At 47.8% G+C, this 25,005-nt stretch overlaps 2 protein-coding genes across 8 annotated transcripts in view; both read right to left on the bottom strand.

Annotated features, from left to right (window-relative positions):
* Nucleotides 1-1,351: 1,351 nt before the first annotated feature.
* Nucleotides 1,352-7,623, bottom strand: PUS1 (pseudouridine synthase 1). Of its 3 annotated transcripts, none has more exons than XM_051769183.1 (6): nucleotides 7,603-7,623; nucleotides 6,971-7,195; nucleotides 5,428-5,565; nucleotides 4,626-4,728; nucleotides 3,667-4,364; nucleotides 1,352-1,999 (listed from the first exon to the last, which is right to left on the bottom strand). In XM_051769183.1, the coding sequence occupies exons 2-6, from the start codon at nucleotides 7,184-7,186 to the stop codon at nucleotides 1,949-1,951; spliced, it is 1,206 nt and encodes a 401-aa protein (XP_051625143.1). In that variant the 5' UTR covers nucleotides 7,187-7,195; nucleotides 7,603-7,623; the 3' UTR covers nucleotides 1,352-1,948. The 3 variants fall into 3 exon arrangements, with proteins under 3 accessions (XP_051625143.1, XP_051625141.1, XP_051625142.1); XM_051769181.1 differs by lacking the exon at nucleotides 7,603-7,623 and adding an exon at nucleotides 7,425-7,595; XM_051769182.1 differs by lacking the exon at nucleotides 7,603-7,623 and adding an exon at nucleotides 7,421-7,565.
* Nucleotides 7,624-13,184: 5,561 nt separating this feature from the next.
* Nucleotides 13,185-25,005, bottom strand: part of ULK1 (unc-51 like autophagy activating kinase 1) — a 94,508-nt gene continuing 82,687 nt past the window's right edge. For all 5 annotated transcript variants that reach the window (XM_051769191.1, XM_051769193.1, XM_051769190.1 and 2 more), the window contains 6 exons: nucleotides 23,494-23,681; nucleotides 20,720-20,898; nucleotides 20,467-20,585; nucleotides 18,757-18,914; nucleotides 18,424-18,559; nucleotides 13,185-16,508 (listed from right to left, as the gene is read on the bottom strand). In XM_051769191.1, coding sequence (XP_051625151.1) covers nucleotides 16,453-16,508; nucleotides 18,424-18,559; nucleotides 18,757-18,914; nucleotides 20,467-20,585; nucleotides 20,720-20,898; nucleotides 23,494-23,681 — 836 coding nt within the window. In that variant the 3' untranslated portion in view covers nucleotides 13,185-16,452. The remainder of the gene's footprint in view (nucleotides 16,509-18,423; nucleotides 18,560-18,756; nucleotides 18,915-20,466; nucleotides 20,586-20,719; nucleotides 20,899-23,493; nucleotides 23,682-25,005) is intronic.

The following is a 25,005-nucleotide window of genomic DNA, read 5'->3' as shown; positions in this document are numbered from 1 at the left end:
TCACGGGGGGGTGGGGGGGGCGTCCTTCTATTTTTATTTTTATTTTTGTTATTTGTTTTCTGCAAAGGCTAGCAACAGAGGTCCCCATTTATCTCAGCTGCGATCCATGTCACAGTTTTGGGACCTTCATGTATGCAAATAAAGGTAATTTTTTTTTCCGATTGAAAGGCATAGAAAGATGGAGCTGTGGATAGAAGATAATGCAGAGCAGATCAACAGTATGGACTAGCGAGGGATATAAAGGGAAATCCGGGCAGAGCTCCTCTCCAGAGCACTTTTACACACTTGCTCTCATCGAGCAAGGCTTTCATGATAACATAGAAAGCTCTGAGTAAAAACCCAGATAAAATAAACAAGAAAATCCTTTTTTAAAGGAGAGCTGTGCTCTGGGGAATTAAAAAAAAAAAAAAAAGGCAAAAAACCCAAACCAAGACAAGAAACAAAACAAACAAAAGAAATTGCAAACCAAAATAATTATTCCAGTAGGAGCCATAAAATTAAAGGCTTTGGCCAGAAACCACTAAATGAAGGAACAAAGGATTGACTCCTCATTTTCAGTGACACAGACTCAGCCAGGGAAGTATATCAAGCACTTGTAACAAAATTCGAATGCTTGAAGAGTCTTGTTCCAACCCTTCAGTGGTATTCCACAGGCTGGGAGGGCAGGAGAGCTGCTGCTGCTGCTGTTGTTTCTTCCACCACCTCCACGGAGAGTTGGAAACAAGAATGAGAAGTTAAACCGCAGCTGGGGAAAGGAGCACGAACCCCAGAGTATGCAGATCCCCAAAACACAGGAAATTAAACATGGATTCCCAAAGGATGGCAGTGCTCAGACTTGTGCTTCCCATACTGTTGCAGATGTTCCTCTGTTCTGGGCAGCTTGATGGGGACAAAGAGTTCACACACTCCAAGGGATCACAGGCTTGATTAAAGCCCAGAGGAATTCAGCACCATTTCTTTCACACCTGCCAAGTTGATTCAACTCTGAATCTAAGAGACAGCTCTAAAGGATTTCTGGGTTTAGGGGAAACTAAACCAGCAGCACCACCTTTAGTGATCACCACAGAAAATGCTAATTCATGGTTGCACCCTTTGAACTGCAGTGCTAACAATGGACACCTTCCCCTCACATCTCAACACAGGTGTGTGAATACAGGCAATAAATACAGGCAGTAAAGGCCCAACTGCACCAGGAACTGTGGATCTGTATCCCTGGATCTGCCCAAGGACAAGGGCAACACTGGCAGGATAACACCTCACACAGAAAAGGTCCCATCTTGGAATGTATGGATCAGTCCACGTTCCAAAATGAACCCTCTCCCTGAATAAGGAATAATTTCTTTTAGGCTCATGCAGCTCTAGAAAACACAGAATATATGTTTCAATAGCAAAGGGTTCACAGCAGTCAACATGATCATGAGTTCCTAACCCATGCATGTTATTCCACAGGAAAATCATGGATGCCATGGAAAATAAAAGCTTAATGGTGTTTAGAGATTCAGTAAAGGTGAATGATTAAAAAAAAAAAAAACAATCAAAAGCTCATGGAATCATAACTTCATAATAAAAAAAGAGTATATTAAAATGATCTGCCCCATCTTTATGTAGAAGTTATACATATTTAAAATACTATTTTCCAAGTAAACATAATAAAACCATTATTCAAATAGCAATTATGATATCCTGCATTTCAAGATTCTTTTAGAAAGCTTCTTTCTCCTTGAACTGTTTTCAAGTATATCAGTCAGGTGAATTGGTCAGTGGTATAAAAAGCTTCTGTTTTTTCTGCTGCACTGTCTTCCCCACCCAGATTCTCCTGGGCATCCAGTTCTCATTCTGCAAGCACACAAACTCCTGCTTTACTGGATTCCTGGATTTTGAAAGGCCACTTTTTTTGTAGACAAAGGGAACTTTAAGCAGCAAGGGTTCCACATCCAGCCACGCTGGCTCAGTCAGAATCATCACCACAACCATCACTGCCTTCGAGATCGCTGCTGTTCTGTAAAGCAAAAGGGAAAATGGTCTGTCAGCACTGCATTTACATCTACAGACTGACCTAAATCAAAGAGATTGACTTTCAACTTCTCCAAAAGTATAAGAAAATAGTCTTAGACCCATCTACTGTAATAAACATCTGTGGTGGTAAATTATGCTTCTTGTAGCAAAAAGAGATGTACATTGGAACACACTCACCAGCAGAAGAAATTTCTTCTCACATTTACAACTCCATGATTACAACCTGAGTGTGTGGGAAACTCAAAGGTGGGATAATAGTGTGAAATGTTGACATTTAAAATAAATGCAGGTGAGATAAGTGGTTTTTTATGCAAGTCCCTCAAAACCCAAATTTGTTACAAAAGGTCTAAAGCCAGATTTGAGAATTTTATTTGCTACAGAGTTTATGTCTGACCTGTATTACAGATATGCAGGAGCTCACTAACACTACTAAAAAAGTCAAGCCAGTTGTACAAAGTAGTATTAGGGAAATACTACAAATGTTGGCAACTCACAAGGAAACTAAAGTCAGAGTTCTTAACTGGGAGCCAGTCCTGCAGGACCAGGTGCAATGGTGCAATAAATGTGGGGGGTTTATGTATTTTGAAGCAAGTATTTTAACTGATATGACTGACAACAAAGGATTTTATAAAGAAAAGCTAACATGACTGTATGCCTGTAGTTACTCCTTTTTTCCTTCACCACCAATTGCTGAAAACAAACCTCAAATCCCATGAATTTAACATTGACAGTTTAATATCCTACTACAAACCAAATTCTGAGACACTGAGACAGTTGACTTCATAACAGCAAGCACAGCTCATTGAAGTGCAAACAGCCTGCAAAATCTCAGAGGATCTGTCATATCATCCCTTATTTATCCCTCTGCAGACAGCTTGTGCTGACTGTGATGCCAAAACCCTTCCTGGTTGAGTTTATCTGCAGTGAGCAGACCTGCCTCCCCCAGGAATACTTCAGAGACTGGGAATCTGTCAGCACCAAGTCCTGCCAACACCAAAACCAACACCCTGAGCCTGGTAAGGACCCTCTGCACCACTTGGTCTCTTTGGGTCCTATTTAACCAAAAATTCCTTTTTGTTAAAAATGTATTCTATGCCTTTGTTTTATTGCACCTTACAGTTGTCAGCAGCTCCTGTTGTCAGAAATCCAAATCCACAATATTCCATTTACTCAGTAGTTGTTCTGATGGCCCATTTTGAGCTCATTTACTTGAAAAAGCTGGTCCTAAATTTCCCTGATTCCAAAACATAGTAAACATGGAATTACAAAAAATGAGAATTAACCCCAAAATCAGAGAATGCCAAAAGACACCAGGTATGAAACCTGGTCTCCAAAACAGTTTCACAACAGCAAAGGCTGGCAATGCCCATCATCTCTGTTGTCAGTTTATGATTCTGCAAACTGCCTGTGCTTGAAGCATTCCTTCCTCCCTCCTCCACTGCCACATGTAAAGCCCTGTGAAAACAACATTTTGTGCAGTGCATTCAATTGTCATCCAGTGCACAAAGACAGAAAAGATAATATACATTTCACGTGCCAGATGACTGTCATCTTCCAGGGCATATTCATGGAAAACAAAAATGTTACCAGGGGAAAAGACATTTCAACTTGACAGCTTCCATTTGATACAATAATGGCTTCAATCATTACCTTTGAATTTTTGTTGTTGGCTTGCATCTCAACAGCAGACGAGTTGAAGTCGTGAATGGGGAGGGTGCTGAGCCAGTTTGCCATGGATTTCTCCTCCCTTTCCGTGTTGATGATGGTAGGGTAGATGTACTGCTCTTTGAAAACAGCAATCTTCTCCTCCTCCTCTGCCCACTCCAGCGGCTCGTGCAGCCCGTCGTTCCCAAAGCGCCTGTTGTACTTTTCAAAGTGCACTCTTTCCAAAACCAGCCCGAGCCCCGGGGCTTTGGGCACATCCACCTTCTCCTCTCCCCAGCTGCGCTCCAGGATGGACTCAGCAGCATAACCCTTCACGATGGCTATCACCAGCCCGATCATCTTCCTGATCTGGTGCATCATGAAGCTCTGACCCTTCACTTTGATCACTGCAAACTCCATGTTCTCCCTGACAAAGGGCTCTCCACAGTACATCTCCATGATGTACCTCCTGGCACTGGGGTCCCTGGGGCCCTTCTGGGACGTGAAGTTGTGGAAGTTGTGTGTCCCTTTATAGCACGAGAGCAGTTTGTTGACCCTGTCGAGGGTCTCTTTGTCCAGCCTATAAACCTCTTCTTGCACAGCATGGTCCTTGTGGGCAAAGGCAAATGTTGGCAGCATGTAAGAGTAGGTTCTGGCATCACATTTGTTCTTGGAGTTGAATCCCCCAGTGACTCTCTTCAGGCCTGTTTTTAAAAGTGGCATTAGGATTTTGAATCAGTTGGTTACAAACTGACTGTGATCTCACTCCTACCAACATGAATAATTTTTAAATGAAGTACAAAAAAAAAAGACAGATTTATTTTTGAAGACCCTAATTTCAAGCTAAATGAAACATGTTAAAACTAAACCACTTGTAAGTAAAATTATAATGGAAAGGGAGAGACCTTCTGCAGGAGAAAGCTTCTCTTTGAAAACATTTTCCCTGACCATCCCAGTGTCCTTACCCAGAATTCTGATGTGAGAAGGAAGATGATTATTGATCTTTTCTAAGATGTCATCTATCAGCCTGACCTTCAGCGACACAATCTGTCCAGCTGCAGACACACCCTATAAAAACCATAAAACACACAAACCCACACAATTATGTACCATGGAAGCTCTGAGACAGCACCTGCAGAACTGAAATAGCTGAAGAACAAGTTTATTTCTTTTTCTCCCTGGTCCTTTCAGGCTGAAGCGAGGCAAAGGCAAGGCCACAGGCAGAAATCCAAGACAGAATACTCTAAGAAGACCTGCTGGTGCTGCACAGCCACACAGCACCTGAGCAACCTCAGAGAGCAGAACACTGCCCTCCTTCTGTGACATCCCACTGTGTTTCACTGCTATTGAGTACAGCACCAACTGAAAAGCAATTATATATACAACTCATATATGGACTCTAGCTCAGATGTAGAACCCCACTGTGGAGAATTAGGAACAGCTGAGGTGCAGCTAAACTCTCAAGCACCACATCAGCCAGGCAGCCACAGTGAGCAGCAGCAGCTTGGGAGGCTTAAGGAGGTGAAAATGGCAGAAACACAAAGTTTAGGTAAGAAGCAGCAGCTTCACAAACACCATCTAATCAATATTCTGCATTTTCTAAATATTTGGTTGTATTTAAGAGTGGATGAAAGGAGAATTTTCAAGCAAAACTGACTGTGAACAGCATTTGCTACTGGGTGGCACTCCAGACTTTACCAGTCCATCCCAGTAGCACTGGTGTGTAAAGAGCAGAGTTTATGGGAGCACAGCCCCTGACCAAGGTACCTTATCTGTTCGAGCACACCGCTGGAAAGACATCTTCTTCATATCCTCCCCGTGGTTCTCTGGGATGCAGCCTGACTGAACGAGGGCAGACACTAAGTCATCTTCAATTGTCTTGAACTGGGAAGATCCCATGTTTCTCTAAAACAGGATATTTAGTAAAAATAAGAAACGGAACAAATAGGAATGATCGGATAACTGAAGATGATAATTGAAAAAATCTGTTAATCAAACACTGTTGTCAAATTCTTTAAACACATTCCCTTCACAGCCCTGCTGTTCTCTAACAAAACTAACTATACCAGAGAGTATTAATAAAACATCATTCTGATTTAGCTGTTACTGTTATTACAAGTAAAGAATGATTTCTAATTTCTCTGTGCAATAGTTCTGGAGTTTTTTGACGACTCCTTCAACTACATGAAACAGCACAAATGAAACACACTCCAAGTGCCTCCAAGTTAACAGCTGCTGCTCCAAACCCAGCCTGTGCAAATTCTATTTCTAGAAATTAGATTGGGTTCTTTTGCTCAGTTCACCTGAGTTGCTGCAGAATGCAGCGTGTGGTTTTCTCCAGTGACTTCTGTGTGCCACTCTCAGATGAGCTTTAACAGAAATGCACAGCTCCACTGGTGTGTGAAGCTGCAGAGCTCACCCTCACAGGCCACTTTGCGTTACAAGAGCAGCACAGCTCACGGGCACCACCCCTAAGCACAAGGTTTACTGCTGCTGAACAAACCCACTTGGTTGCATAAGCATGAAAGGCTCCGGCCCTGTGTGCAATCTTATCAGTTATCCCGAGGAGCTTTTCAAGGATTCCCCAAGCGCATGGAGCTTGCAGTACGCGGAGGGGAGCAGCAGATGGAGCAGCATCACCCTCTCGCTGCCATCACTGTGCCACAGACCCTGCTGTGACAAAGCACCGACCCTTTCCTGCCACATGCCAACACAAAAGCCTTGCAACAGTTTTCCTGTTTCTAAACTCCTACGAGCCCCCCCTCATCAGAGTGCACCAGGAAAAGGAGAGCTTAAAACGTCTTCAAGCGCAGATTATCTTTTCAGAAGTGCAAGAGACAGCAACAGAGATGCAAATTTGTTTCATTCAAATACACAGCTCCGTTGTCTGGAATCTGCACGCTGTGAAACACATTTAGGTCTAACCCAAAAGAAACTTAGCCCAGCTGCTCTGAGATGTAAAGCTTCAGCCAGAAGCTGGAGCACTGGCGAGAAGGGGACCACCAGACAGCACCAAAGGTTTTGTCAGAACTGCAGTGCCCGTGCTTCCAGTGTCCTCAGGAGCCTTGTCTACAGCAGTTTATAAAAGATCTTCTGCTGCTGACCTATATTAAAAGCAAACTCACTGGAATCACCAAATATCAGAGATGCACCGACTGTTTTAAATCGAATTGCTACCAAGCCATTTGCATCCAGGCATACGCTGTTCCTGCCCCAGCTTTTCACGCTGCAACTGCTTCCCTACCCAGTAACTAAACCTAACAGACTTTAAAGAAAAAAGCAGCCCAAGCTGCTTAGCCAAACCACGTACCTGCATCCCATGGTAGCCCTTCCCTGAATACGCCATCAGCAGCACAATCTTCCTCTTGGGCGACTTCTTACCCTGATCCTCCGCACCCTCCTCATCCGCACCTCCCTTCAACCTTTTGTTTTGATGCCCGTTCTCTTCCAGCCTCTCAGCCACCTCAGCGCCGCTGTTCAGCCTCTTTGTCTGGCCGGCGACCGCTGCCCTCGGACCCTCAGCCATGGCACGAACCTGCGGGGACACAACAGGGCTGCGGTGAGAGCGCCGGCGGGGCACACCGGGGGGACGGCCCAGCCGGGGGCTGGAAGGAAGGGCGCGCACCCCGCTCCCCCCCGGCCGCGTCGCCATCCCCGGGAGGAGCAGGGAGCCCGCTGGGGAGGCCGGCGGGGTGAGGGGGGCGCGGGACGAGGCGGCGCCGCCGGCCCGGCCCCAGCGCAGGGCAGGGCCCGGCAGTACCCACGGTGCGCCACCGCCAGCACGGCCGCGGGGCGGAGAGGCCGCGGCTCACAACGCGCAGCGCCCAGCGCAGCATCGCCCTGGGCTGTGAGGGGCCGCGAGGGGCCGCGAGGGGCCGTGAGGGGCCGTGAGGGGCAGCGCAGCCCCGAACCCGCGGCCCGGCCCCTCCCGGGGTCACTTACGCGGCCGGCGGGGACACGTGCGCCGGGTACGGCGGCCGCGCGCGGACACGGCGCGGCGCGCGCGCGGTGCGGGAGCCGCCCTCGGGGAGCGGCCGTGAGGGGAGCGCGGCCCGGGCAGGGATCCGCGTCAGCCCCGGCATTCCCGTCCTGCACCCAAGGCTGTGGATGTTCCCGGTGACCCCGGTGGGGGGGGGCATTGCCCCGCTCAGTCCCGCCTCCCGCACACGGGCTCGGGGTCAGCGCACCGTGAAAGTGTTAAACCCGGGAAAAGCGGGGGAAAAGGGCAGACTAACAGATGCATTCCCGTGGTAAATGGTAGCTGGTATAAGTAAACCAGCCCATTTTTTTTTTCCCGCACACGCGGGGAAAGGAGCGCTGGCAGCATTGTGGTCACAGTGAGGGGAGGACAAGCGGGAGGAAACAGTTCCACGTGGCACACAGGTCTGCAGGAAAAGCTCACGGTTCCCTTCCCAGAGGGATGTCACTTTGCTCCCCACCTCTCCCATTTCCACAGAGGGATGTCACTTTGCTCCCTGTCTCTCCCTGTTCCACAGAGGGATGTCCCATTGCTCCCCACCTCTCCCATTTCCACAGAGGGATGTCCCATTGCTCCCTGTCTTTCCCTGTTCCACAGAAGGATGTCCCATTGCTTCCCACCTCTCCCTTTTCCACACACTTTCCGCCTGTGCCAGTGTCAAGCACAGGCACCTCCTGCTCCGTTTTCCCTCGGGTTTCCATTACTCAAGCGATCCTTATGCTCCTGTCTGGTGCAGCAAGTTTTATCCGCAGCGATTCACCTCACCTGGAGGCTGAGTACAACAGGAGCCCTTATCAGGCCACAGCACGTACCTCCTGAAAAGCCAAATGCACCCAGAGTTGTTTTGTTGTGCTACAAGCTCCAGCGCTCCACAGGATGGAGCTGCCCAGAGAGGACAGGGGTTCCTTGGCACGCTGCGAGATCAGCGTAAGAGGGCTCCGTTTATCCATTCTGATGGAACATGGAAGGGCTGGCGCTTCCAAGCAGGCCGGATTATCAAACACAGCTTGTTATTTCGGCTAATAAGGGGAAGAAATGCAGCACGTCCTTTTTTTTTTTTGAACTGACACTTGTGAGATATTTCAGGAGCGGCGTGGGGGCAAAGGGAAGATTTGTCACAGGGTCCCAGCTGCACTTTGTTTGGAGAAGTGATAATAGACGGCCTGTCACGGCACAGCGCTGCTGCCAAGGGAAACGGGAATACAAATTCCTCTATCACTGCAACCAGGGTGTCTGAATCTTTTTTTGCCTCATTTCCTTAGGAAGTGGAGCTTATGCAATCGTGCTGCCTGTCCACTGCATCGCTTCTTCCTCCTCCCCTGCCCTGATTTCTGAATTTGGCTCATTTCAGTTAAATCTGGGAGAGGGAAGAAGACCCCAGATGATACAAAAAACAGTGATGGGACAAGAGAAGGACTTACATGGATATTCCATGAGGGAAAAAGCTTTGGTATCCCAACTCCTTTCCTGTTCCAAGAGTAGCCAAGAAGCTTCAAAACAGGCAGCATGGGCTATGCTCTCAACTTGCCATGGTGTATCCTGCCTCTTGCTTTTTAACTTATCTATTTTATCTTTAAGCATCCATATATAACTTATCTATTTTATCTTTAAGCGTCTCTATATAATTTTTCTATTTTATCTTTAAGCATCTCTATATAATTTATCTCTTTTATCTTGCCACCAAAGGCAAGGAGAAATTGAAGTGAGTTGCCAGAGCTGCTGGAGTGTTCTGTGGGAGCCATGGAATCAGCCTTGTCAAAGCTCTCTAGGAACCACCCAGTGCATCTGGGGGCTCACAGACAATTAACCTTTGTGGAAGGGGGAGCAGAACGGCTGCAGGATGGGGGATCGGGCATGGTCATGTGCTAATTTAATTTTCATAGCGATGTCGGTGTCACTCCTCACTCCAGACTGTGCGGCCGCCTGCAGATGGGGCTCTGGCAACGCGAACGGCCGCCTCCTGCCTTGTCCTGGGAGCATCCACAGCCTTGGCTCCATGGCTGCTCCCCATCAGGGCACCTCTGGCGTGGCTCCCACTCCTCCCAGCCCGGGGACACTCCAGGCTGTCCCCTCCGGCCGGCAGAGCAGCCTGTTCCTGCTCTGCTGTGACAATGGTACCCCAGCAACCTTCTTATCCTCCTCCCCAAGGCCTCCTTTGAGAAATGACATGTTTATTTCAAGAGGGATTGCCTTAAATTCACTGAGAAATATTGTTTTAAATCAATACAAAAAGCTCTGAGGGAACATCGTGTTTTGAAGGACACTTTCTTCCAATCGTTTGCAGTTAGAGGGAAGAAAAAGTCTGCTAAATTGATCTTTAATGAGGCTTTGCTGCACAGCACTAGAAGTTCAGGAGATACCAAATGTAATTAAAAGGCATTTACCTCTCTGTTGGGAACTGGAGACAAGCTGCACTGCAAGGGACGAGGAGCACCTTAGTCTGCAGTTCCATATCGGGCTGTTAGCTGGAAACAAGCATACGGGAGAATACAAAGGAAAAGCGGTGAAAACTCTTTCAGCTGTGGAGAATGTTCCTGTTTGGGACCAAGTCAAGTGTTCTTTCCTCCACCAGGTGTTCCCAGTGTAACACAGGCCAGTCCTTTCCCCCTTGGAAGTGAGTGGACTGCCTAAACAAGATGTGAATTGGGAGTTCAGCACCATTTCACTTGTGTTTCAAGGTTACCTGCAGCAGGAACCTGAGCACTCCTGTAATTCCCCACCACAGTGCACTCATGACCCCTGTGCTGATGTAAGGAAATACTCACACACAGCAGGTGCTGAGAAGAAGCCGAAGACACAAAGCCCACGTGCTGCAGGTCTGCAGTGTGTTACCTCATGCTCTGGACTTTGGAATGGCTTTTTGGGAGCTGACTTTTCTTGCACCACAGCTTTGGATCTGAGCCATGTTGTGGACACACAGAGGCACGTTTTACAACATGAGTGGTGGCTGGGTCCAACTCCCAGGGAGCTCTAGCAGCAGTGTCTGGGTCTCAGCAAGGGATCCTGAAGGATAATTGTGTATATTACCATCTGTCCATGGTAAGGGAAAAAGTCTGTGTTTGACATTTGCGTCAGCTCCGTCTTAGAAATACACTGTTTAACGTGTTTTCTGAAAGCACTCAAATCCCTTGCCAGGTTTCGGCTCCCAGGAGGGGGGTGGTTGTGCCTCTATTGTCCCTAAAAATGCTGTTTTTAGAAAGAAATGTCCCAGGGAAGTTTGTGTCCCCGCACTACGTGCCATTCCTCACCCAGGGAATGGCACCCATCCTCGGCGCTACATTTATGGTAATAAAGTTAAATAAATCCAACCGCTAGTGTTGGGAGAGCATCGATTCCTGCCCTGCAGCGGGTTGTCTCCCTGCACTCAGCCCCTTGTCCTCCCTCAGCCATCACACCTTCCCCAGCCATTCCCCTGCTCAGCACCCCAGTGTGCCACTGCAGAGGAGGGATGGCAGGTTGAGCGCCACAGAGCTGGGATGTGCTGGGAAGGAGTTAACTCCTCACGAAATGAAGCCTTACAAGAGCTGGAAGCAGAGCACTTGGTCTTTGTATCGCTGTGGTTCAACACACACCCACTCCTTTCTACTTCCTTGATGTCACCAAGTCACCTCTGATCTTTCAGAGTTGAATGAGCATGTTTTCACTGACGTACTTACCAACAACTAAATATAAAACACGGGAACGGAGCCAAATGCCCTGGAAGAATTGCTCGGGTTTGTTTTCTCCTAAAATCAACAGCAGCATAACGTCACAGTCAACATCCAGAAAGTTGTGCAATTTTCACCGGTGCTTTTGAACTGTTCAGGCCCCATGGCTTTCACAAGAGCCTGTTTATTTCTGTTGTTTAAGTCTTCCCAGCTAGCACTTTCCCCCTTTGCTCTGCTGCCTGTGACAGAGTCCTATGGATTCGGCAGAGTATTCTCTGTCCACACAGGCATGTGACACACTACAGTGTTTTCACCTGAACCTTTAGAATTCTTCATGGGCAGCTTCAAAAGAAACCCTCTCCCTTAACCTCAGCATCAGAAACTGTTATATATCTATATGTGTATGTATCTATATGTGTATATATGTGTATATATCTATATGTCTATCTATATATATACACACATGTATATACACACACACACACACACATATATATATTCACATATATTATACATATATTTTCTTTACCACAATCCCATGCTGCAGGGGACAGGCACACACAAAGTTTTTCCACAAAAGGGAGCTTTACATGTTAAAAACCCCACAAACCAACCCCTCCACCAAACCCCCATGAAAGCAAAGACCCGAGCGTGCTGAGCTGTCAAACTTTAGGCAGCACCAGCATTTGTAACTGGCCAGCTCTGACCAGCTTTCCAAGGGCTGCTGTGGGGTCTTGCCCAGGTTGTACCACCACGTCTTCACCACACAGCAGTGCAGGTTCTCAGAGCTGTCCCCAGCACTGATGCTGCTCCAGGGACAAGGGATCAGATGTCCCTGGGTGACTCAGGGTCAACAGGTGCCCGGAGCCTGCGTTTCCAGGCAGGACCGTTCTCACAGAGCGACTGCCCGGGGTGGGAAAGGCAGGGGCAGGAAACAAGAGGTTATAAACAGGGCAGAGCAAGAAAAAACAATTCCAGCTCAGGGTAAGTTATGATTTTGAAATAAGGTCTTTCCTTACAAAAACACGACACTGTCCAGTAACTGTGTGGGGCGATGCCACGTCACGCCGGGGCTGCTGGGCAGGACTCTCCCTGGAGATGCTCCCGGCCAACAATAACACACAGTCCAGCAAGGGGGGTTTGGGAAGTCTTTGGTGGAATTACAGTATTTGGATCTCGAAAGTGGAAGGACTGGGCTAATTGATTCAGCACCTCTCCCACATCCCAGATGCAGGGCTTAGGTTTTCATCCTGGAGTGTTCTGATCCAGACAGAGCAGGGACTGCAACCAATCTCTCACCATCCTCCTTTCCCTTCTCCCACCTTCAGTGACTTTTTCCAGAGCTAAGTGGGCAGGAGAAAACTAAGCCATGTGCCTGCTCTGTTCAAATAACAAACTGCAGTGAGTACAGTAAATATTTAATTCAGTAAAATATTTAATTATAATTAAAAATACCCAAATCTTATCACAATACTCACACTTCATCTTTAAGCCCCTTTTCCAGCAACAAGCTTTCTGACTCTAATAATTTTAAAAATTATTAATGGAGTTAAAATAATACGTAATTATTAGGTCTTGTAAAACCACCACCCCAAACCCACACTCCATTCTCACCCTTCACATGGCCATCAAACACCCCTGTGTCCAGAGTGCTCTGCACAGGGGTGGGAAATAATAAATATTACTGATAAAGCAACACCCAGAAAGGTGCTTTCCAAATTCAAAGGCTTGCACCTTCAGGCAAGGTGGATTTTCTGCCTCAAGCCTTCACCTGCTGTGAAAAGGGGGCAACAGCCCTTCCTCTGCCTGAAAAGTCAAGGCTGGGAGAACCAAACACATTAAAGACCTCGCCCAGATATTGCACTAACTGGAAATATGAAGTACTGAAAACAGGCCACTAACAATTTCAAATCAATTTTATTTTCTTAAACTGGTGTTGTACAATTTAAAGCCAAAAAAAAAAAAAAAAGTCACACAAAACACAAATAAAAAATGTTGACAAAGTATCAAGCATTACCTTAGAAAGAACATCATCATACGCTCTCACAAACCTGAAGGTACGTGTTTTATTAGACTGAGGTTTCTTGAAATCTATTAAAGACGCCAGACACAAACGCTGCAACAGCAACAAAGCCATGACAATAGCAGGTGGACTACACTAGCAACTTCAACAATGGTTGGGGGTTGGTTTTTGGGGTATTTTCTTTCTCTTTTTTTTTCTTTTTTTTTGCATACCTTATTGTCTACAAAGCAATAAATATTTTTCACCTAAAAAGTTGGTTTCACGCTACATGCAGTTAGATAAAAAAGAAAGTCACTAAAGTGATGGCAAAATAAATCACCTGTTGGATTTGTTTTTCTGTTTTTCTTTTTCTTTTTTTTTTTTTTATCTCCCCTATTTTGGGGGTTATTTTGTGTGGGTTTTTTGTCTTTTTTTTTGTTGTTTGTTTGTTTTGTGTTTTTTTTTTTTTTAATTCAAGCACAGTGGCTAAGTTTCAAGTATTGAGAGAAAACATATATATACACGTTTGTGTTTGTGTGTGTATCTCTACCCATGCACACACATACACACACACAGCCTTGTATGTATATACACAAACACATACATATATATTGGTTGTAGGTCTGTAAACCACAATTTTTTTTTTTTTTTGGAGCAATATATACTTGTATACATTGAATGTGGACAATTTTTTGATACATTCAAGTAATTAAGTACAGCTGGAAGGTTAGTGCTGAGCTTGCCACACACACACACGCGGGTCACTGGGGCACAGCAGGGACGTGGATCCCGGGATGTGCCTCTCCCTGGCAGGGAGCCCCTGGGGGCTTTGCCAGGAGGGTCTGGGGTGTGCAGCAGGAGTTGGTATTGCAGAGTCAGTCCTGGCTTGGCGCTGCCTCCCGGTGCTCCCGCCTGCAGCGCAGCCCTTTGCGGATCTGGCCAAAGCCTTTCAGCAGCAGTCTGGGTCTCCTCGGCGTTTCTGTCCACAGGCTGGGGAGGGTTGATTGGTTGGTTGGTTTTGTCTTGTCTTCTTTCCTTTCTCTTTTTTTTCCCAGGCACAAGCACAAACGGCCACAGAAGCAGCAGACTGTGGACGTACGGGGTCACAGCGGCCAAATACTGAAGCATTTGTGAAAGCTACACTTAAAACCTCCCTGGTCGGGGCAATTGGAAATATTTTTAAAAATTTCTTTCTTGGCATTTCTGCTCTGTGAACAGAAACACCCATGTTGCAATTGGAAATACTTTAAAATTTCTTTACTGGCATTTCTGCTCTGCGAACAGAAACACCCCGTGTTGCCAAACACGGCGCCAGCTCCAAAACCAATGAAGTTGCTCCTGAAACCCTTGCAAAGTATCACAATGAACGTGCCAACATGGAGAGGGGGAAAAAAAAAGCAACGAGGACCTAACCACCGTGTGCAAAAATATGTTTTAGATCCCCAAAAACTAAGCCTGAGGTTTCGAGTTGCTTTCGAAGATACTTTTTCTGCCCAGCTCTAACAAAATACTGCCACGACTCAGGTCTGACACACTCATGCTCTCACAGACAGATGGGAGGCAGGCAGCTCTCCTCTCACACACATGCTCACAGCACCCAAAGCCTCAACCAGAACTCGAGCCACTCACACCCACAGTCTCATTTGGCTGCAGAGTCTCCTTGAAAGAAATGCTGAACATAAAACTGAACGCTACAAGATTTCTTTATAAAAAAAAAACCCCAACAACAACAACGAAGCAGCAAATAAAACTTCTTAAAAAAACGCATTTCCAAGTGTAAGTGTGTGGGATCTTAACGCCTGTTCTTCAGCTCTTAAAAAGCACGGAGCTTTGTATCGACTGTCCTTAAAAGAACATTTAAATAAAAAACAAAACAAATCTTGGTACTGCCAGACTGCAAGTCAGCTTTGCCTGGTGAGGAGGAGGAACAGCACAGGCTCTGCAGTGCTCTTTGCCTCACACTCACGAGATACAGTACAGTTAAATACGTACAGTTACACACAAACCATATCAATATCAATATATATTCACTCTCAGGAATACATATTAATATACGCACACACGTAGTGCAATAAAACAACCAGGAAGCAAGGAAAGGAATAAAAAGAACAGCATTCCTAACAGTCGTGATGTTCCTGGGTTGTTGTGTGATGCAAAGTCAACTTCTCCAAGTTCCCATAGTGTGTAAAGTGCTCCTTTGATTCACAAAGCTAGTGTTTTCAGTCTGGGGGGGCTCCAGGAAGGGGTTATTGAGCCAACAGCTGAAAGCAGGACAGCGCCAGTGCTTCCTCCTGGTAGGGACGAGCTCAACGGCCAGGAGTCTTTCACATTGATCCCACTGGGCTTGGGGACCAAGGCAGGAACGGAGTCATTTTGGCTTCTTAAGAACACAGGAGCGTCGCGCTGTCTGTCGTGCACAGTCCCTTTCCCTGTGTCGGTCGCCCATCCAGGCAGGCAGAGGTGGAGCCCACACAGCAGCCATGGGATTTGCTTCCCAGCAGCAGCAGCACGTCCTCTGCCTCGCTCAGCAAGTCTGTGGAGGTGGGAGCTCCTTCGGCGACGCTCAGGCGAGAGGAGCCGACTCCGTCCTCTCTGCCATGCAGGAAGCACTCCAAGGCATGAACACAATGAGAAGGGACAAAGGAGAGAATGGAGGGGAGCCTCCGTTGCCAGGAAGCTTGAAGATGCCTGGCTCTCAGCTGGGAAGGGGGAAGTACACAAACTGGCCTTTATTTCTGAATGACACCCTCCAACATTAACTGAAGCCAGCAGTTTCAGCACATCCATTGCCTGCAATGGACACAGCACTGGAATACCCTGTTCTTAAGCAAGAGGGGTAGGCAGCAGTCTTATCCTTCAACATGCTGGGAAGAAGCAGACTTCTATCTTTCATCCCCTCTGACAACGAGGGAGACCTTCCCACATTGGCCATGTCTTCGCCCAGGCCCTCGGGCAGGGAATTATTTGTGCTTGCTGCCGCCACACGTCCCCACAAAGGAATCCGAGTCTGTGGAACAACTTCCCAAAACGTCCAAATACAAAACAGTGAGCAGTTCATCCTCCAGGTCTCCTACTGCCACAGTTCGTTTCCCAGCACAGCAGCAGGCTGTTGGGAACAAAGCAATCAGCTGGGGCGAGGTGTGTGAGGAACAACACCACTGAAATCAGGCACAGAACCCCGACAGCAGCGCCGACAGCCTGCGCTCGATGCACAGCTTACCTGGGGGCAAGAAACAACAGCAATGAACTTCTCATCTTTCTTGCAAAATAAAGACCACCAAGCCATGCTGGAGATTGAACAAAAACTAAAAAACAAGCAGCAGAATTTCAGCAAATCTAAGCAGCACTTTGGGAATCGTTACCAGGTACTGATTAGGCCAGTGAAGAGCTGGCCACAAACATCCTGCTGGGAAGGGACAGGTCGAAGCGTTGAACAGCCAAGAGATCCAGCAGTGAAAGCTGGGAGGCAGCAGCTCTGACAGAGGTACCAAGATGTTATAAAGAACCACCATCTGCCAGGAACAATTTATTTACTTCCAGTTATTGGAGCGGTTTTTGCCAGCAGGCAACATGATTCAGGGTCTCCAATGCCATTTGCCAAGGCTTACACTGAGAGATGGGTTCTCATCATCTGAGCCCAAGACTCTTTCAGGAGCTAAATGTTTGGTGGAATTCATGCCTCTCACAGGAACACTTGCTGTGTTTCTAGGTTCATCATTTTATGTTTCAGAAATATGTATATACCTGAGATCTAAAATGAAATGCACACCTACTTCTGCCTACCAGAGAACAGTTCAATGAGGAAGCTGGAACATGGCAAAACAGGTAATATCAGGATAGTAAGTGGTAAAACAGGGAATATCAGGATAACAAGTGGGAAAAGAAATCTATTAGATGCATTAACGGTATCTCTGGATCAAAAGATGGGATTTAGGTCTGGTAAGAAACAGTACAATAGAAACTATCTAGTATTCCCTATTCACTTCCCCTCCAGTACCACACACCACCTGCCCATTTCCCTTTGCTCTCCTTCAGTGAGCCTCGTGTCAGCTGTGGAAGTTGGTGATAATTAACAGACTAATTGCCTGTGAGCCAGAAGTCTCTCCTCTCATTACCCATCCCAGTGCTCTGCCTCCACGGACGGCTCCAGCGCCCTGGACGAGGCCCGAGGCAGGCGGTGGGTGGGCAGCAGAGGGGAGGGACACAAGGGCTGCCAGCTGTGGCCTCCCCCTGCAGCCACAGGGACACCACTGGGGCTGCTGCAGGTGGGCTGGGATGGCTGTGGTGGAGCAGAGCCCAGGCTGAGCCAAGCTGCTCCCACAGACAATCCCGGCTATCCCTGTCCCCTGTGCCTGCCTCCCACAGGGACAGATGACAGAGGTGATAAAACCCCAGCCATAAGGGCAGGGAAAGTGTGCTCAGAGCAGCGAGGTGAGTCCTTTCCCCTGCCCATGGAGTGCAGTGCTGTGGAGCCTGGGGCAGTGCAGAGTAACCCCCCTCAGGACACAGGGAGAGCGGGAGAGACGAGACAGCTCGGAGCAGCCGCCTCCAGGGAGGGGAAGCCCAACGGGAGCACACAGGTAAGAGCTCAGCTTTCACTGCTACAGCACTTGCTGATGAGAAGAATACGTGTCTGCTGCTTTCTCAGCCAGGCCTGGGGAACCAGGCAGGAGAGCAGCCCTGACTCCAAGATGTGCTGGAAGGAGCCCTGGCTGTGCCAACCGGACATCCCTGCCCGGCAGCCGCTAAAGCTTCACGTTCCCAAGGGCTCTGTGCAATCAGAAGGGTGGTTCCGGCTGGGAACCAAACCCAGGCCCCTGCTGGTGCCAAACCACTTCTTTCAGCGAGTTCTTTCACACATCAAAAGTTCCAACAAAGCACTGGCAATCGTTCTGCAGGGGAAGCTCCCAAAATAGGGCTCAGAACAGGGACCTGCACTTGTAACAGTTTTCCTGCTGGAAAAGCAGGAAGCCAGGCTACAAGGAGCTGTAACAAGCCAAGAGATCTCTGCTATGTCCACCAAGATGCAGCCAAAGAAAAAAAAAGGATGCTGGCAACTAAAATGTCTGATCCATGCAGCTAAAAAAACCCACATGTTCTAGTTGGAGGAAAAAAAAAAGTAATTGAGCACTCACATTTACTGATGTTTTCTATGTCTCCCTGTTCAGTGATGATGTTCAGGAGCCCCTCCATCAGCAGCAGAGCCTTGTGGTACCTCTGTGCACAGTCCTCTCTGTGGTGGAACATCTCATCCAGGGCTGCAGACTGCACCTGCAGGCAACAACCCAGCAGCAAGAGGTTACTCCCAGAGCACACCCAGCTTTCCCAGTATGGTCCCTCAGCTTGCCCAGCCTCCAGAGGCTGCACACAGCATCACGAGGGAACCCCTGCAAAGGCCACCAGCAGGATCCATAATGCCCAACAGTGGTCCATGCTGACCCTGTCCCCAGGCATGGTGTGGTTTGTACCATTTGCACAGCGTAGCTGAAGATGAGCTTCTCTGCAGTGATGCTGTTGATCCGATCCATGAGCTTCTGTTTGTCCAAGAAGAACCTCTGGAGTCTCACGTTGAGGCAGTGGCAGGATGATACACTGGATTTATAAAGCTCATTCAGCTTCTTCACAACTAGAGCAAAGGAAAGAAATGCTTTAGGCACTACTTCCAGCTCTCCCTGTGCCTCCCCATCTCCACATGCAGGACCTCAAGTGATTAACTGAGAGACAACAGGGTTATGTTAAAGCCAGGAGACTGGCAGGAAAGTCCTGCACCAAGAGAGTCCTTTCCCTTTCCTCTGTCACCTTCACCAGTTCCAAGCCTGCACATGGCAACACCTACACACGTCTGGTTCACCTGAGGCCAGGTCTATTTTTGTTTCCTTCAGCTGTCACAAGGCAGGGAACAGTTTGCACCACCCAGGATGTCTCACACACCACCAGAAGCCACAGATATGGAGCTTCTGCTACTTGATGGGTGATGACACGCTGTGAGGGAGTACGTGACTCCCATGTGGGAGCAGTGTGGATGAGCAGCACTGACTAAGCAAGGGAATCTCTCTTGGGACTCTGCTGTCCCAGAAAGAAAAAACATGGATGCCTGAGAAATGCCACCTCCTCCCCCTGAACCACGGCAGAGAATCAGGAATCAAATATGATTCTGAGGGATTAAATAACAATCCAAAACAGCAAGTGGTGCCACAGGCTGAGTCTCCCTGGCTGCATGGCATGATCTACACAGAGTACTGAACACAAACTCCCACCAACATCTGATGAGTACTAACTCCTACACTGCACATTTGCTAATCCCCACGCTGCATGAAACAAGACAAGCCAGCCTTGCCCAATTCCTACACACTGAAGGGCAAATTACACTACACATCTAGAAGCTGCAATCTGCTCTGAAAAGGAGTGATTTATTTGGGTTATGACAACCTTCCTGTTAGTCTGAACTTGTGGAAGATGTGCAGCTAAACCTGGTGTATCTTCCTCCACACTGCTTGCTACAACATATGTGTGCTTATCATATTTAACTTCCATTTTTTTTACACCCCATCCCAAGGCAGCACAAATACTTTCAGAGTCTCAGCTCTTGGGGAAGGTGGCTGGTGGGTCAAGTACTTCAAGTGCTTCAAAAAGCTCCCTCAGGAACATTACAGTGGGAGTTTTAAAATTATTTTTTCTAATCACCAAATCACAGCCAGCTCTCACCAGAGCCAGTCAGATGCAAATTTAAGGCTGTAACACCAGCAAAGAAGTGACTCTGGCATTACCAGTACTTCACTTCCTGTGTTTTTGTTTCACTTGAAAAATCATCACTGCCAGGACAGGTCTTAATTTGCCAAGTAAGCACTTCCTAGGACATGCACTGTGTAATTAAGCTGGGCTTACGTCAGGTACAAATAAGCACCTGAGATAGAGATATGAGGAATCAGATAAGATACATCCCCCCCTCACTAATTAGTGCTGAAGATTCTCACAGGGGCATGACAAGAGCTCTGAGACAGAAAGTCAATATGAAGAGAGGAACATTCTCAGCATGAATAAAGAAGATCTGAGTGTGCCAAGGGACAATCACAAATGACCCCCATACCAGCGGGGGGTTCACGCTCACTGCACCCCCTCCACCCCTCTGTGATGCTTCCATTCCAGGTGAGTTGCACTGTGAGCCCAGGGCCCCTTACCTTGCTTGACAGTGGAGGAGAGGCACAGCTTGCCAGCTTTGATCTGCTCTATGGCCATCTGCAGCCCTGAGGACAGGAGCTCTGCCACTTTCAGGTACAGCACGAGCTGCTCTGCATAGCTGCAAAGGAAGCACACTGCAATGCAGACAGGTGGCTGGGACAGCAGTCAGTGTCCCCAGGCACTGCTGCTGCCTAAGGATATGTGGGGAGGGAGGGAGTGACAGAGGAGCTGGGCAGCTCTGCCCGCCCTTACCTCCACTCCCGGCTCAGGAGGCTGATCTGGTCGGCCACCACACTCTCCTGGAGCTGGTACTCAGAGGTCACTGAGGTGCCCATCTCACTGGAGCTGCCCTTCAGGGCTGCAATCTCCATCACGTAGTGCACAAAGGCCAGGGTGAAGCGGAGGCTGCGCAGGATGTCCGTGTGCTCTTGCTGTTAAAGGGATGCCGAGGTGGGGGTTAGAGGGAAAGCTGGCATGCCAGGGAGGGCTGCCCACCTGAGCTGTGCCAGCAACTCACCCCAGCTTACAGACACAACACCTGACCCCCCAAACCCTGCTTACACCTCTGCTTTGGGCAGGGACAGCCAAACTCAGCCTCGAGCCTGTACCCGCACCAGGTCCTATTCCACAGTAACAGCAGCAAGCAACAGTCCCAGGCCAGAAATTTCTGGGCAGCTCCCTGGAGAAACTGGTGAGACTTACTCTAAAATTACAAGCCAGGAAGGGGGAGAGACCATCTGCACCATGGGCCCAGCTCTTGTTCCCACCACAGCAATGCCAGTGTGGATTTCATGAGAGGACAACCTCTTACGCCACAGAAAACTGCAACCAAGGTGTCTCCCACCCTACATCCCAGCCCTCACTCTGCCCTGGCCTTTATACCCTCCCAGTTCAGCACAGTGAGTCCTGGGTGAGGTCCTCTGAGGAGACAGCAAGGACAACCTTTTATCTGCAGCTCCTGTCCAGCCAGTGAGGGAAGTGTTCACACCAAATGCTATGGTCATTTCAGAGCAGTTTTTCCTCAGATATTACAGATCAAAGGGGATTATCCCATTTCTGGGAAGCTGCATTGCTTAAGTCACTGCAAGCATTTCTGGGAAGTTAGCATTTGTGGAAAAATGGAATGCTTGTGGGTCTGCAAAGTGAACTGCTGCCTGGATCAGATGCAACTCCGTTGTTAGTCCTCTCTGTTGAGAAGTGGGTAACCTGCTTGAGCTTCAGAGATTCACTGGCTTAGTTCTCTCAAAGGGGGCTGGTAAGGATGTTTCCTACATGAATTTATCAGTTCTAAGAGTTTTAGTTTTTCATTTACTGACTCAGGGACTTGGTTGCTAAGGCAGTTTTGACTATCTGAGTTATGAATCTCTCCTCCCACTGACTTGCTACCTGGACAGTCCAGTATGGTAAGGAAGTGTTATCTCCATCTTCCTCTATTTTCTTTAAAAGCACAGGAGGAACTTGGAGATTAAGTAATTACCAAGTCATACAAGAAGTTTGTGGCAGAGCAGGAAACTGCTGAGATCCTGCAGGTCTCAGCCTCCTATCTCTAACCATCACACAGTCCTTCCTCTCTGCCTACAGAGGCAGCTTCTGGTAACTCTGCTGGCACTCATGGCCTCATTTGGCATCACGAGTCTTCCCTTCTGTAGCCATCTCTTTATTGTGTTTTAAACTAAATCCCAGCCTTCAATTTGCCTTGTCTGCACCTAATGAAACTTTTACAAAAGATGAAAGAACCACCCATCTAAATGCAAAAGCTCTGCTTGAGACAAACAGGGGCACTTAAATAGTAAGACTTCAGTGCCCTGAAAGATCAGCAGAAATCAGAAAACCTGCCAGGTTTGCATTCTGGCCAACTCCACAGAGCACAAGAGGGTCTTGAAATCTGCTGTGAAGGCTTTGTGACATGCAAACGGATTACTGTGCTCAGCAGAAATGACAACTGAAGCCAAATGACTCACTGCAGACATAGAAGCTGCTATTCCAAGATCAAGATGATACTTCCTTAGGACACTTCTCTTCAGACCAGTGTCCAAAGTGGTGGCAGCTGGGAGGGCCCCAAACTTCTGGGACCTCACAAAGGTAGGATGTTCAGTTAAATTTGTGAACACATCACTGCTGGAAGCTTTAGCCCTGTGGCTTTACAGGTAATGAAGCAAACGAATGCAATTCGATGCATAATTGACAGAAAAAAATGAGCTAAATAAAATCTGAAGTAGAAGAGCAAACCCACATCCTTCAAACAATGTGTGCATATCTCTGTGGGCATCTAGAAGTTTTCAGCAACACCAGCAAGTGTCAGACACAAAGAGCCTTCCCCAGTCCCAGACAGCCCAAGGAGGTATCACAAGCAGAGCCCAAAGCGTGAGTGAATCTGCCTCCCACCTCCTCTGCAAATGGGCAGCCTGACCTACATTTCAAATATATCTCAGCTATAACAGCATTTGCTCTGCTTCAGCCTGCAGAGAAGGGAAGCCTGGCAGCCTTTCAGCTCCACAATCTGGTTCAGCTGTTCTGGTGCAGAACACGGTGTTCCCCTCGCCCCCATTAGGAACAGAAATGTCAGGTTTACTTTGTTTTCAGATCCTTTCAGCAGAGACCATATCACTGCCTGACTTCCCAAGTGCACCAGGAGGGCTCCTGATACACTAAGCTACTCATGTTCTCAGGTCAGCTATTACTGATGTTGAGCCTTTAAAAAGGAAAAGGCTCAAAGCAGGCAGGTTTCCTTCAGAGCACATCAGATAACCGATGCTTCTGACCTGCAATTTCAGCTTTGGAAATGGTGAATTTTAACCCCAGCCATGGGCTGTCTCATAGAGCAAACAGTTTGGTAGCAGGCTCAAAAGCCTCTGTGCTAAATATGCCCAGGGCTTTCTGAGCACTGCACTGCCCTTGCTCTCTGGAAGCCAGTTTACTCCACCTTTGGGGGCAAACTCTTCGGCCGTAAACATGGAGTTGTCTGGATTTGCTTTGCTTTTATTCCCCTGTCCCTTGCCCCTAACCAGCCCCTGGGATATACCCACCTCCATGAGCGTCTCTTCAGGCAACTCTGGTGCCTCAAATGTCACAGCCCCTTCCAGGTTGGCGGTGATGGGATCGGCAAACGCGAACCGGAGGCTCGAGGGACCTTCCAGAGCCTCCCCAGCAGCTCCCACTGCCAAGTGCCTGCCGCTGAAGGAGCCTCCAGAACTGAGGGAGCTGGAAGACCCCACTGAGAAGAAAAACAGACAAAGGAATTACTGAAGGTATTAACAGCAGGCCAGGTAGGTATTCCTCACCCAGGAGAGAGAGGACAAGTCTGTAGCATTCAGGATCCTGGATCTCATAGGAGCCAGCAAGAGGTACTTTGGGGGAAGATGCAAGGACTCTGGATGCAGGATAACCACTCCCCACCATAAGCTCCTTAGTGACTCAGCAGACCAGCTTACAAGCTCAAGTAGATTTAAAGCACCTTCCAGAATGACGGTCATTTATGGAGACAATTCAGAAGAACTTGTTTTATTCTCTTTTTGTTTAAACCCTTTCCGAATCCTGCTACAAGAACTTGGGCTGGTTTTTATCATACACTGACAGAGCCAAGTTCCCCATCAGGGAGCAGCATGGTTTGAACCCTGGGTCCCTGATTTTTTGCTTTCACTGTCACTGAATGAGCACCTCTGATAAGTGATGGATTTTAGAACATCCTGCATGCAAGCCAGGAGAGCTTTCCATCACATGCCCTGCCCTTCTGCTTCCCCCTCTTTACAAACAGGAAGCTGGACACAAAATCAGTGACTTCAGCTGAGCCAAGACCCTAACCCTGTAAGTACAGTGTCCATCAGACAATTCCTTCACCCTCAGATTTTCCTGTTCTTGACCATTGAATCCACCCTAAGAGCACAAAGGAGTTTTTGTCTCAAAGTATCCATAACGCATTCGCCACTTCCAGAGGGCTTCCCATCCCTGACACACTGCCACAGAGGGAAATATTCTGTCTGATGGGGGGATGCCAATCTGATCCTTTGGAGGAAGATGTTTCTCTTCTACCCACGAATTTCATTTACTGCCTTACCATGCCTTCAAAAGGTTCAGCAATGTAATAATGCACAACTGATCTGCAGAGAGGTACAGCCTCTCTGTGTTGGCAGCAATGCTTCAAAGCCAAGTGGCTCATCAAAGACAGGCAGAGTATTTCCAGATCTCTCAGAGAGAGGAGAGGACCTACAATATCACAGTCTGGATGCCCTGTAATTCCAAGAGGCTGTTTGCAGAAATTGTTACGATGACTCATGGAAAGGCTCTGCCTTTAGAACTGTCAAGAGATCTTACTCATGGCTTGTCCAAGCACTTGGGGTGAAGAGTTTTGGCTTGCAAACCTCCCCTTTCCACCATTAACTTCGTGCATTAACTATAACATAAGGAGTTACTGCACAGGCCTAATTAACAAAGCTTGTCCAACAGCATTGCTTTGGCTGCCCTGACCTAATGCTGTGTGTGTTGTAGGTTCACTGTTCAACAGCCTTCTCTTCCAGGCATCCCATCTGAGATCCCAACTG

This window comes from Manacus candei, unplaced genomic scaffold (assembly GCF_025592945.1).
Source record: "Manacus candei isolate 608988 ecotype Guabito, Panama unplaced genomic scaffold, ASM2559294v1 h1tg000103l, whole genome shotgun sequence".
NCBI classification, from domain to species: Eukaryota; Metazoa; Chordata; class Aves; order Passeriformes; family Pipridae; genus Manacus; species Manacus candei.
This window is presented reverse-complemented; position numbering and strand designations above follow the sequence as displayed.